Consider the following 13,795-nt stretch of genomic DNA (forward strand, 5'->3'; position numbering starts at 1 on the left):
ACGGAGTCAATGTGTCACGGGGAAGACGTTCAACAACCAACAGAAGTGACTTGTTGTGACGCAGTGCGGCAACCTCAGCAACCCGTTAAGGAGTTGTCTGTACGACCCAGACAGTCTAGACAGATTCGGGTTGTCACTGTACTTCCTCGCTTGCCCATGATTGACAGTTCACAGACTGTGCAGCAGTATCATGATCTTGCGTCCGGCTCCGTCAGACGACTGGCTTTTAAGAGCTCCCACAAGTCGTCGCTGTCTGGAGATTTTCAAAGGGACTATGGATCTGACCAAGGAACTAGGCCTCCTGGTCAATTTTGAGGAGTCTCAGCTCGTTCCATCACAGACCATTGTCTCCTTGGGTATGGATCTTCAGAGTCGAGCTTTTCGGACTTTTCCGTCGGCCCCAAGGATCTTCCAAGCCCTAGAATGCATCCAGAGCATGCTGAGAAGGAACCGATGCTCAGTCAGGCAGTGGATGAGTCTAACAGGGACACTTTCATCACTGGCCCTGTTCATCGAGTTAAGGAGACTCCACCTCCGCCCCCTTCAGTATCATCTAACTGCTCACTGGATAAAGGACATGACGCTAGAGACGGTCTCAGTTCCTGTTTCCGAAGAGATGAGGTCTACTCTAACGTGGTGGAAGAACAGCATTCTTCTCAAGGAAGGTCTACCATTGGCTGTTCAGACCCCCGACCACCGTCTCTTCTCGGACGCATCGGACACGGGCTGGGGTGCGACACTGGACGGACAGGAATGCTCGGGAACATGGAATCAGGAGCAAAGAACACTTCACATCAATTGCAAGGAGTTGTTGGCAGTTCATCTGGCCTTGATAAACTTCAAGTCCCTCCAGCTAAACAAGGTGATGGAGGTGAACTCCGACAACACCACAGCCTTGGCTTACATCTCCAAGCAGGGAGGGACTCATTCGAGGAAGTTGTTCGAGTTCGCAAGGGACCTCCTCATTTGGTCAAAAGATCGAAAGCTCACGCTGGTAACGAGGCTCATTCAGGGCGATATGAATGTCATGGCAGATCGCCTCAGCCGGTAGGGTCAGGTCATCCCCACAGAGTGGACCCTTCACAAGAATGTTTGCAGCAGACTTTGGGCCCTGTGGGGTCAGCCAACCATAGATCTATTCGCTACCTCGATGACCAAGAGGTTCCTCTTGTATTGTTCTCCGATTCCAGACCCAGCAGCAGTTCGCGTGGATGCCTTTCTGCTGGATTGGTCCCATCTCGACCTGTATGCATTCCCGCCGTTCAAGATTGTCAACAGGGTACTTCAGAAGTTCGCCTCTCACAAAGGGACACGGCTGACGTTGGTTGCTCCCCTCTGGCCCGCGAGAGAATGGTTCACCGAGGTACTGCAATGGCTGGTCGACGTTCCCAGGACTCTTCCTCTAAGAGTGGACCTTCTGCGTCTACCTCACGTAAAGAAGGTACACCCAAACCTCCACGCTCTTCGTCTGACTGCCTTCAGACTATCGAAAGACTCTCAAGAGCTAGAGGCTTTTCGAAGGAGGCAGCCAGAGCGATTGCCAGAGCAAGGACGACATCCACTCTCAGAGTCTATCAGTCTAATGGGAAGTCTTCCGAAGCTGGTGCAAGGCCAATGCAGTTTCCTCAACCAGTACCACTGTAACCCAGATTGCTGACTTCCTGTTACATCTAAGGAACGTAAGATCCCTTTCAGCTCCTACGATCAAGGGTTACAGAAGTATGTTGGCAGCGGTTTTCCGCCACAGAGGCTTGGATCTTTCCTCCAACAAAGATCTACAGGACCTCCTTAGGTCTTTTGAGACCTCAAAGGAACGTCGGTTGTCCACTCCAGGCTGGAATCTAGACGTGGTCCTAAGGTTCCTAATGTCATCAAGATTTGAACCGCTCCAATCAGCCTCTTTTAAGGACCTCACATTAAAAACTCTTTTCCTCGTGTGCTTAGCAACAGGTAAAAGAGTAAGTGAGATCCACGCCTTCAGCAGGAACATAGGTTTCACATCTGAAACGGCTACATGTTCCTTGCAGCTCGGTTTTTTGGCTAAAACGAGCTTCCTTCCCGTCCTTGGCCTAAGTCGTTCGAGATCCCAAGCCTGTCCAACATGGTGGGGAACGAACTGGAGAGAGTACTTTGCCCAGTTAGAGCTCTTAAGTACTATCTAAGAAGGTCAAAACCATTACGAGGACAATCAGAAGCCTTATGGTGTGCTATCAAGAAGCCTTCTCTACCAATGTCTAAGAACGCAGTTTCTTACTACATCAGGCTTCTGATTAGAGAAGCAAATTCTCATCTGAAGGAAGAAGACCTTGCTTTGCTGAAGGTAAGGACACATGAAGTGAGAGCTGTGGCTACTTCAGTGGCCTTCAAACAGATCCGTTCTCTGCAGAGTGTTATGGATGCAACCTATTGGAGAAGCAAGTCAGTGTTCGCATCATTCTATCTCAAAGATGTCCAGTCTCTTTACGAGTACTGCTACACCCTGGGACCATTCGTAGCAACGAATGCAGTAGTAGGCGAGGGCTCAGCCACTACATTCCCATAATCCCATAACTTTTTAACCTTTCTCTTGAATACTTTTTATGGGTTGTACGGTCGGCTAAGAAGCCTTCCACATCCTTGTTGATTTGGCGGGTGGTCAATTCTTTCTTGAGAAGCGCCGAGGTTAAAGGTTGTGATGAGGTCCTTTAGTATGGGTTACAGCCCTGTATACTTTAGCACCTTTGAGTTGATTCAGCCTCCCAAGAGGAACGCTGCGCTCAGTAAGGAAGACGATCTTATTAAAGGCAGAGTAACGGTTCAAGTCGACTTCCTTACCAGGTACTTATTATTTCATTGTTATTGTGGATAACTGATTATATGAAATACGGGATACTTAGCTATCCTTTAGTCTTGTACACTGGTTTTTTACCCACCCCCCTGGGTGTGAATCAGCTACATGATTATCGGGTAAGTTTAATATTGAAAAATGTTATTTTTATTAATAAAATAAATTTTTGAATATACTTACCCGATAATCATGATTTAATCGACCCTCCCTTCCTCCCCATAGAGAACCAGTGGACCGAGGAATAATTGAGGAGGTGTCAACAAGAAGTACTTGAGTACCTGGCCACAGGTGGCGCTGGTAAATACACCCCCTTCTAGTATTGTGATAGCTGGCGTATCCCTCCATAGAATTCTGTCGGGCAACGGAGTTGACAGCTACATGATTATCGGGTAAGTATATTCAAAAATTTATTTTATTAATAAAAATAACATTTTTAGTTATGAAAAGTAGAAGCTGGCAGATTGCTTTAAAAATTTGTGATTTTTTTAATTTCTTATTAAAGCAGGTCTAATGAAGATGTAAGTTCCAGTCACATGCAGTATATAGTACAGTGTAACTATTTGCATGTTAACTAATATCAAGGAGATCAGTTAATTACAGGGTTCTTTTTTGCAGGCCATAATTGTGTTAAGCTCTTTGCATAACTCAATTATGACTTGATAATCAATAGATATTGTGGGAAGTAACATGTAATTCAAAAAAGACCTTATGCAGCTAATTACTAAGAAAGGATCATTGTAGGACTGTACCAGGTAGAAGTCTCTATGTTTCAAACTAAGAACCACGCTAAGGTACTGAGGACTTCCAAAAACCAGAAAGAGAAAGAGGTTATGGTTCCGCCAGCTAAAGACCAGGCCATTTATAGATATGAAGTTGGTCATCTGTTGATCTGGGTAAATAATAATAATAATAATAATAATAATAATAATAATAATCTTTATTTCAGCAGAAGCCATATACAGAGTTACAATAAGGGTACAGTGATCTTACACTTTTGACATCGGTAAAAAAAAAAAAGAAAAAAGATGAGAAATGCAATAAAATCAGTGATATATTATAAACATCAATTAGCAGGTTGACCACAGAGATCTAAGGTTTGGGTAACAAACTCACATTAGAATTAACGCTTAGCAATGATGATACCATACATATTAGCAAACAAAAAGAGAGGGAGAGAGAGAAAAAAGAAAGAAAACAAAATGGAGATGACAATAAACAAATAAACAGAAAACATCTTCAGATATTGCTTTTAGTATTGTAAAAGTAAATTAGCTTCTTAGCTTATTTATAACGCTGTTATAGACCTGGGAAATGTTGAGAATGTGTGAAGTTTTATCTCTCTTGGGAAACGAGCAGACATTGCCTGGTTGTGCTTGATCCTCTCTTGGGTACTTATACAGTTATGTTTGTGATCACTAGGACATCTTGCTGTTCATAAGGTTTTATATGTTACGAAGTTTGTGATTTTGATGTGGAAAAGGCTTGCAGATCCTAACTTTGAGGATGAAGTGAATATATATAGTATGGATTAGATGCTATAATGACTTCGACAGATATTGCTTCCAACATTATGGATTAATAAACCAAATTGCAGTATAGATAGATATTAAAGGAGGGGATCTCAATAAATTGGGTATGTTTTTCTATACCTCCACTTACCCGGTGGTTATATTTCTTGGGAGTTGCAATTCCTACAGAATTGAAATTGTCTCGAGTTCTGCATCCTTTATTTTTACTGTAAGTTAGTTTGACAATGTTGTTTTTCCCCCCCCCTTTTTTTTTTTTTTAAGTTTTTGGAACCTTTTTGTCATATTGTATCATGTTATTTTTGCAGAAGCCTAGCCTTTCCCCATGTTGGTCAATACTAGAGGAACGTTCCTGCCTGGCGATATTCTGAACTGGGGTTCGAGACCTGCTCAAGCTATATAGTTTCTTGTTGTGTCTGCAACCTTACCATCCTTGTGAGCTAAGGTTTGGTGGGTTGGGAATAGCCTATAGTTCTACCTGCTGATTCATGAGTAGCCATTGCCTGGCCCTCCCTAGGGTGGAGAGTGGGCTTAAGTACTGATCATAGCAGTCTCTAAGAGAACTGTCCTTCTCGTTCATTATCACTGTCCTACGCCTCTGCCATTCATGAGCAACCTTTAACCTTGTAAGTCCACTTGTATATAAATGACAGGTCAATCTTTTTGACTTGAGAAAATGCAGTAGACTTACGAAATTCGGCTTCTGATCCGAATTAGTCGAGCGTCAACAAGAGACAAGAATTTGACAGGTCCGTGGCTCCTGTTAACTTAATCCCCTAATCTCTTTGTGAACGGCCATGACTGTAATCTCCGTCGCAACTGGGGATGTTGTTTTATGCTTGATATTTGTTGCTTTCTATACTTCAATGTCTTGGGCGGATAATTTTGTTAAAATACTGTACTGTACGTTTATTTGATTTATGGTAATTCATCTTGGGATGTAGGATCTGAAATTTAAGTTTGTTTATTTTTATTTACTTTTGGACTTTTTGCTGGTTAGGAAGATGTAATTTTGCAAGTGATTTTCTGGGTCAACCTGTGGCTGCCGGTGAACTGTACTGGGCTTTTGTTTTATATCCAGTATAGTTTGTTTTATTATTCCCGTCTGGCCCTTCACGGCGGCCATTGTTTGTTCACTTGTTTGGGAATTCTTCTTTGTCTGCCCGTTTAGTACTCTGTCACTTAGGTTCTTGGTTAAGTCCCTGGCCTTATGCCTGATTTTTGGGGTAATTTTATTTCTTTACTTATTTAATATTGGACATTTAGTTTTTCAAGTGACTGTACATTTAGAATGAATTTATAAATTGTTCAAGTCAACAGAAGTAATCTAAATTGTGTTACTGTTTATGCAATGTTATAAACTAACAGAACTTAGACTGATATTTCCAGTTCAGCTATATATTAAGGTTTTGTGATTTTTAAATCAAAGCTTATAGACTATGGCTTATAACACCTTTTCAAAATTATGACGTAATTTAAGTGTATTGCATATTAATATTAAGTAATTATGATTTCCATATCAAAGTATAGTATATAGACTATGGCCTATAACACCTTTTCAAATTTATGATGTAATTTATATTGTTGTTGTTCATAAATATATCTTCTTTTTTTTTAATTCCAGGTGGACTTAGAACCTCAGGGGAAACTACATGTTGTAATTGAATTAAAATGGGCTCAACTGGAAGATGGAGGGGTCAGGCCGCGAGAGTTCCAAGAGCGGCAAGGCTTCAATCGGAGGCGATTTGCCATGAGAAGACGCGTTCATCAGGTGAGGACTCTCGATTGCTTTGTAATATCTAATATCTTCGGGGACTTTTCGCGCGGAAATTGTGAGATGGGCCGGCTCTGTGAGAGTCGAACTAGACTCGTTGGGCTGATGATGTGGGGTTATTATCGTACAAACGATTACACCGGTCCTTATCAAATAAAAACTGACAGGTTCGTGCGAGCTTAACTGATCAGCAGACTCCGCCCATGAGTAGAAGTAAAATAATCTATCAGCTATAATGTAAAAGATGAAATTTCCTAAATACAATTTATTTTAAATTTATTTTTGCTAGACTCCGCCCATCAAGTAGAAATAAAATATTCTGTCAGCCATAGCTTAAAAGGTGGAACATTGTAAAATTGATTGAAATTAAAATTTCTTTTTGCCAGACTCCGCCCACCAAGTAGAAATAAAATAATCTGTCAGCCATAGCTTAAAAGGTGGAACATCGTAAAATTGATTGAAATTAAAATTTATTTTTGCTAGACTCCGCCCACTAAGTAAAAATAAAATATTCTGTCAGCCATAGCTTAAAAGGTAGAACTTTGTAAAACCGCTTGAAGTTAAAATTTATTTTTGCTAGACTCCGCCCACTAAGTAAAAATAAAATATTCTGTCAGCCATAGCTTAAAAGGTAGAACATCGTAAAATTGATTGAAATTAAAATTTCTTTTTGCTAGACTCCGCCCACCAAGTAGAAATAAAATAATCTGTCAGCCGTAGTTTAACCCTTTTACCCCCAGGCTCTTTGGAAATTTCCAACCCTTAACCCCCAGGGGGTTATTTTTTTCCCAGCACATTTTGCAGTATATTTTTTTTAAATTGCTCTAACAACCTTAATTTTTGTCATAGAGAGGTCAGGTTGGTCTCATTCTCTTGGAAAATGCCTGAATTTTCTCAAAAAATTATCAAAAAATATGAAAAACAAATTTTTATAGCATTTTTTTGCAAGGACGTACCGGTACGTCCATGGGGGTAAAGGTATGGCTTTTGTGAAACGTACCAGTACGTCCTTTGGGGGTAAAAGGGTTAAAAATTAATTGTGTTCCATGGATATATTCTCTATAGTATATAAGCATACATGAACGAGCGTAAAATTAATAACGGACTAAATGGGTAGACAAATCCTGAAGACCCTTTTTTTTTTCTTCAAAGAAATTTGATATTGAATCAAAATGCTATTACTTTTCTAAAGTACTTGTAACTTTAACAAAATATAACTTGAAAAACTTTATTCATTCAAACAAATACCATCTATAGTCTTACGAAGGACATCGCAAAAGTCTTATACTAAAGTTTACAGGTAATTGTACAGTATAAGGATACTGTACGAGAAGTGTTTACAGTGACTAACTTGTGAAGAAGACAAAATTTAACCCTTTTACCCCCAATGGACGTACTGGTACGTTTCACAAAACTCATCCCTTTACCCCCATGGATGTACCGTTACGTCCTTGCAAAAAACTGTTTTTTACATTTTTTTTAGTAGTTTTGATAACTTTATGAGAAACTTCAGGCATTTTCCAAAATAATGAGACCAACCTGGCCTCTCTATGACGAAAATTTAGGCTGTTAGCGCAATTTAAAAAAATTTTATTGCAAATTGTAATTGAAAAAGAAAATGCCTGGAGGTTAAGGGTTTGGAAGTTCCAAATAGCTTTGGGGGTAAAAGGGTTAATAGATGGATAAAAAATCCCCATAATACAAGTTAGAAATCTTTACTGTATATATTTTTTTTAGTCTGCTTAATGAAAGGTCAAAGAATTTCAGAATAGGTCTTGATTTTTAATTCTATTTCCTTCCCCAGGTCAATGGTCACAAATTCATGGCCACATTCCTAAGGCAACCGACATTCTGTTCTCATTGCCGAGAGTTTATCTGGGGTCTAGGAAAGCAGGGATACCAATGCCAAGTCTGCACTTGCGTCGTCCACAAGAGATGTCACCAGTCGGTCGTCACAAGGTGTCCAGGATGCAAAGGTAGCAGTGCCGCTGCTGGTAGCGAAGCCGTCTCGGAAGAACCGTTAGTCAAGGCATCCACGGTAAGTGTGTCCCGCTTGATTTCCCTAAGAATCCCTGTAACCTGTCCTGTAGAAATACGTTCAAGGTCTTCAATGTCCCCAGACAAACTGTGTTGCCTTTCAGACAGAAAAAGTGGACCTATTTGTAGGTGTTACTGTCCTAATAACTTGGGTATCTGTAGTGCCACTTACAGAATTTTCTCAACTTGTAGTTCAACAATCACGAATAGTTTCAATATTGTTTGTTTTCCTTTTCATTTCATAAATACACCGTTTGTAATTTTCAATCTGCTTTGAAAAATTGTAAGCATCATCATTTTGGTCAGTTGTATTTGATATTTTGGCATTCTAACCACTGAAGGAGTTGCTCTATAGGTAGCAGCAGGACGTATCTCTATTGTATTACCTCTTCTATGTATATGGTATTGGGTCACAGTTTTGATATTTGAGAGGAATGTATATAGTGTTTACTAGGCACATCTTGATCCAGCATGGCAACGTTGGTAGCGGAGTTGTGTCAACACTTAGATTGACTGTCATGAGTTGTATCGGTACCTGAGCCTCCGTATCAACTAGTAGAAGTCCAGCCGAGTTCCAGTGCATGCCAAGTTGTCTCTTCAAATTTTGGCAGTCCTTAATCAGCTGTCTCTGCTTTTTGTAAAACATTGCCCCTAGGCCCTTTCAGGAAGAGGTTCCTTGAGGAAGTCTTTGAGCCACTTGTTTCTTTTCACTTGGTCACAGCGTTAGGTGAAGTCTTGAAAGATCTACAGTGATGGAACGATCCAGTCGCCTGTCAGTTGAGGATTCTCTGGTCCTTTGCCTCATGAAACCAGCTGGTGTCAGGGTCAAGGCTTTCATCTTCTCGGTTAGCCGGTAAAATGATTGGTGTAGCTATAAGTAGGAAGAACCAGGTCAGCCTCCTTAAGTTGTTCATTATCCTAGGCCTCTAAGAATTTGTTCAGTCGCAGGAAAGGAGGAGTGTTGGAGATTATAACGGATCACTCTACATCAGTCGCCCACTTGAAGAATCTTGGAGAAACAATATCTAAATTCTGGAGGAACGTAGAGAGTAGAGGTCCCCTTTTTTGTTTTGTTTCTTGTTGTTGTCGGCTACCCCCCCAAAATTGGGGGAAGTGCCTTTGGTATATGTATGTATGTATGTAAATTCTGTACTGTCAAGCAGGAGAGATTTTTTGTGGCAAGGTCATGTCAAGATTTGTTCGAAGAAGGTGCAACAGGATAACTGATTATGTCAACTAAAGGTTACAGGTTCTGTAGACAATGATTTCTGGACTCTCAGTTGCTGCAAGGAACTTGGGCATTTGGGTATGGTGTCACTACTAATTTACTATTATTTTGCCCAGAACCAGCAATCTGGAAACTGGACTTACCGCTACCTCATAACCTATACCCCACTTGGCCTTGCTGGAGAAGGGCCGGCAAGACTCCACATCTAGCTAAATGAGAATACAATTAACTTAGTTAAAGATCTCTCTTTCTGTGATTAACAGTCTCAGAAGTTGTCTACTATAATGGAAACATCTTGAGCAGTGTAAAACTATATTCCACAACAGCATCGGTATGGTGCGTCTTCACATGTTGAGACAATTGAGAAAGGACAAAGATATAGATGGTTTACACATAATGCTGTTGTCCAGTCCTGGTGAACATTGACCAATAACTTTTACTACATGAATTAGATTTGAGCGTGAGATTAATGCAGCGGGGCTGTTAATTGGGCCAACTCTACTGATCTGGCTAAAAAGGCCCTGAGAGTGGTGACCGGACATAGAGAAGTATCTTGGAGAAGAGGAATAATCTTCCAAGGGGACCACCTATTTTGGGGGTCCTCGTTTTTAGCTAGGAACGCCCTGTCTGGTGAAAGAAGTACTTCACCTGAAGGGAGGAAATCCATGTTTTCACCGGCAGCCACAGGTCTCTCCCCAGAAATAGATTTTTCCTTCGTCAAAATCCCTTTTGTATGGCTTTAGAAAATACAATTGGATCTAGAGATATGAGTTTACAAAGCGGCCTTCTTTCATATCCTAGATTTGTGCCCCCAAAATATAAAGATGCTCATTTAGCTTTTAGAGAGAAACACCTTGCAGATGGTTAACTTGGACCTCTCTCTGATTTTTCTATGTTATCAGGGCATGATTCAAGCCTCTGCATTTCATCATCCTTACTGAAATGGAATAAGAATATATCATCTTGGCTGGGAAGTGGAAAATTTTGAATTTTCCTTACTAACAATGAATCCTAGCATTGACAGACCATCGAGTTTTGGAAGAAGATCTAACTCGGTACCCCTTCTTAGAAACATTGGCAGCAAATGATCCTTTATCTGGTTGCTCTAGGATCATAGTTGACTTTTCGATGCTTTTTTTTGCATTCTTTCATGAACCAACTAGGATGATAGTTCATACCTACGTTTGTATGCTCCTTGCTTTTCTGTCGAAATGATGAAAGATGACATTTGTAGGGGGACATTAGATACTGTGTATGAAAGGTTTGTATAGCAAAAGATAGTTTTGTATTCTATAAAGTGTAATACAGTTGTAGTGAATTGTGGTATCAACAATGTTATTGAATATAGATGCTATTGCTCGTCTTGACTATAAATGTGAAATTGATTTAACGAAATCATTAAGTTACAGGTTAAATGGAAACTTGTATTAACAGTTGCAAATCGTTTTTATTTTCCAGGGAACTGGCCAACAGCGATTTAATGTAAACGTTCCACATCGGTTTTCTGTTCATTCTTACAAGTTATTTACATTCTGTGACCACTGTGGATCGCTGCTCTATGGCCTTATTCGTCAGGGTCTTCAGTGTGAAGGTGAGTTGTCCGTTATGTTCTTCCGAGGTCGTTCGTGAAAATTTATGATTTGAATGTTTCATATGAATGATTTTTAGCCTTTAGTAAAAGTGAATTTGTTTGTATAAACTTTTTTTTATTTATATGTCATTCGTTGATAATCTGCCACCTTCTTTCATCTTAAAATAATTATCGGAACTATCAAATTAGTTAACCCTTTTACCCCCATGGACGTACCTGTACGTCCTTGCAAAAAAAATGCTCTAAAATTTTTTTTTTTTATATTTTTGATATTTTTTTTAGAAAATTCAGGTATTTTCCAAGAGAATGAGACCAACCTGACCTCTCTATGACAAAAATTAAGGCTGTTAGAGCAATTTAAAAAAAATATACAGCAAAATGTGCTGGGAAAAAAATAACCCCTTGGGGGTTAAGGGTTGGAAATTTCCAAATAGCTTGGGGGTAAAAGGGTTTATTACAATATGATAATTTATACCTGTCATCTTTGGGGCTTAAAAACAACTGGATCATTAATACTGTATTACATACGTACTGTGTTTAGCTATTCCTTTACTTCCCTTGCATGAACATTCTTAGCAGTCGGGTTTCCTTAACATAAAACGTTCTCTTCTTTCCAGCGTGCAACATGAACGTGCATAAGAGATGCAAAAGGAATGTAGCCAATAACTGCGGCATTGATGTTAAGCAGTTATCAGAAATTCTTCACGCCATGGGAATACGTCCCCAAGACGAAGCCAAGCGTACAAAGAAGAAGGTAAACACTTTAGTTGAAAAAGTAGACTAGACGTCATGATTCAAATGATGTGTTAGACCTTTAGATACGGAAAATACACTATATAATTCGAGATAAGTCTTTTAGACTAAACAAATATATTAAGGGTTATTAGGTAAAACCTTTAGACAGAGATGTACTCTAGATATTCAAGTAAGACCTTTAGACACAGCAAATATACTCTAGGCTTTTAAACACAAATATATTCTAGATTTGTAGCAAGACCTTTAAACAATAAATATATTCTAGATTTTTAGATAAGACCTTTAAATATAACAAATGTACTCTAGATTTTTAAGTAACACCTTTAGACAGCAGATGTACTCTTAAGATTTTTAGATAGAATCCGAGGTTTTCAGTTCACAGAGACGGTAAATAAGCCGTTGACTTTACACGATCCCAGGAACTTCACATTTCATATCTCCCAGTGTCAAAAAAGGGAAAGCAGACGTAAATAGTTATCTGACAAAATATGTCAAGTTCACTGTCTTGCAGTAACGAAAAGTGAATTGTTGAAGAACAAAATTAATGGAATGTGCTGCTAATTTAGAATCGTCAAAATTGATAATCTTCACATATAGAAATAAAGCTGTGGTCGTTTAGACACTTGTCACCTGATGTCGATTGGACAGAAAAATGGATGATTGCAGTTTGGACAGAAGAATGGACAATTTCAGTTTACCTGAACGTGGTTTTTCATATGCATATAACAAGGCGATGTTTTGCATTTCATCCATCCATCCATATACCAAGGCACTTCCCCCAATTTTGGGGGGTAGCCGACACCAACAATGAAACAAAACAAAAAGGGGACCTCTACTCTCTATGTTCCTTCAGCCTAATCAGGGACTCACTTTTCATAGTGACATATTTTAAAGTTTGCTGTTTTTCTCCAACTTGGAATAATGTTAGCTATAGGAGTGCAGTGTTTTTATTAATCCCTCACCTTTTCACATAATGCTTTTTGCAAATACTTTGATATACAGTACAGGGTTGAGTTGTTTAGTGTAATTAACCTACAGGAATGAAAAAGTTATTTGTCGAAAGGTGTAAGGGGCACAACTCACAATCTCTATGGAATTTTGGAAATTCAGATTATTGAATTTCTGGCTAGGAGAACGTCTTTCGTGTTTCAAATAGAGTTTTTTATTTTAAATTTTCTTGCTGAAACGTCCTTTTTTTCATCCGGTCTCTTACGAACCCCTTTTTCTGACCATGGTGCCTATTTATTTGCTTTTTCATCAATAATTTGAGAGAAAGATATTTACTTTAGACTGTAACACCACAGATTTTTCTGATTCCCCATTTTCTTTGTTTCTCTGAGTTATGTTCTTCATATTTCTTTGTCTGCTCTTTTATGTATTTGCAATATTGATGTTAGGGTTATGCTGGAAGATTCATAAAGTGACAGAGATGATAACTAAATATGCCTAAATTGTCAAAATTTCCCTGAAAGTACGCAGACGAGAATATATCATGTTAGCAATATCTTGCTCATTGTAGGCATTTAGTAATGTAGGATTTAAACTTCTGGATTTTAGGGAAGGGGCTCACCACTGCTTATCCCCAGTGGTTAGGGAAATTTTAAAAACATGGAAAGGTAGGGAATTTCATAGCCTACATTCTATACATTCACTTTTTTATCGAACAAAATCTTTCATATGAATAATAATCATCTCTGAAAGTGACTTCTATACATACATAAAAATAAAAATGCTAAGAAAATTTCCAAATCATAACTATTCTTCTTCTATGTCTGCATCTACTCCCACTTTTATGTGGGGTCGATGTTTACAATGAAGAAGAATAGTTATAATTTGGAAATTTTCTTAGCATTTTTATTTGATATGTATGTATAGTGGTCACTTTCAAAGATGATTATTTTTCTTATGTAAACTTTTTATTAGAGCGTAGAATTTTTTTCGAAATAAAAAAAAAGATTGAGAAACAAAAAAGTAGGAGGTTGAAGAAACCCCAAAATACATTGTTTTAACGAGGCCAAGTCTTGCCTCTTAGAGGCTTTAAGATCGCTTATGAATT

The 13,795-nt window shown here is 38.9% G+C and overlaps 1 protein-coding gene across 1 annotated transcript in view; it reads left to right on the plus strand.

Moving 5' to 3' along the window:
- Pkc98E (Protein kinase C) overlaps positions 1 to 13,795 on the plus strand; it is an 85,793-nt gene that overhangs the window by 36,261 nt on the left and 35,737 nt on the right. Inside the window, exons 2-5 of the mRNA XM_068369700.1 lie at positions 5,978 to 6,124; positions 7,932 to 8,165; positions 10,851 to 10,983; positions 11,601 to 11,737. Of these exons, the coding sequence (XP_068225801.1) occupies positions 5,978 to 6,124; positions 7,932 to 8,165; positions 10,851 to 10,983; positions 11,601 to 11,737 (651 nt within the window). The remainder of the gene's footprint in view (positions 1 to 5,977; positions 6,125 to 7,931; positions 8,166 to 10,850; positions 10,984 to 11,600; positions 11,738 to 13,795) is intronic.

Source organism: Palaemon carinicauda, unplaced genomic scaffold (genome assembly GCF_036898095.1).
Source record: "Palaemon carinicauda isolate YSFRI2023 unplaced genomic scaffold, ASM3689809v2 scaffold82, whole genome shotgun sequence".
Lineage (NCBI taxonomy): Eukaryota > Metazoa > Arthropoda > Malacostraca > Decapoda > Palaemonidae > Palaemon > Palaemon carinicauda.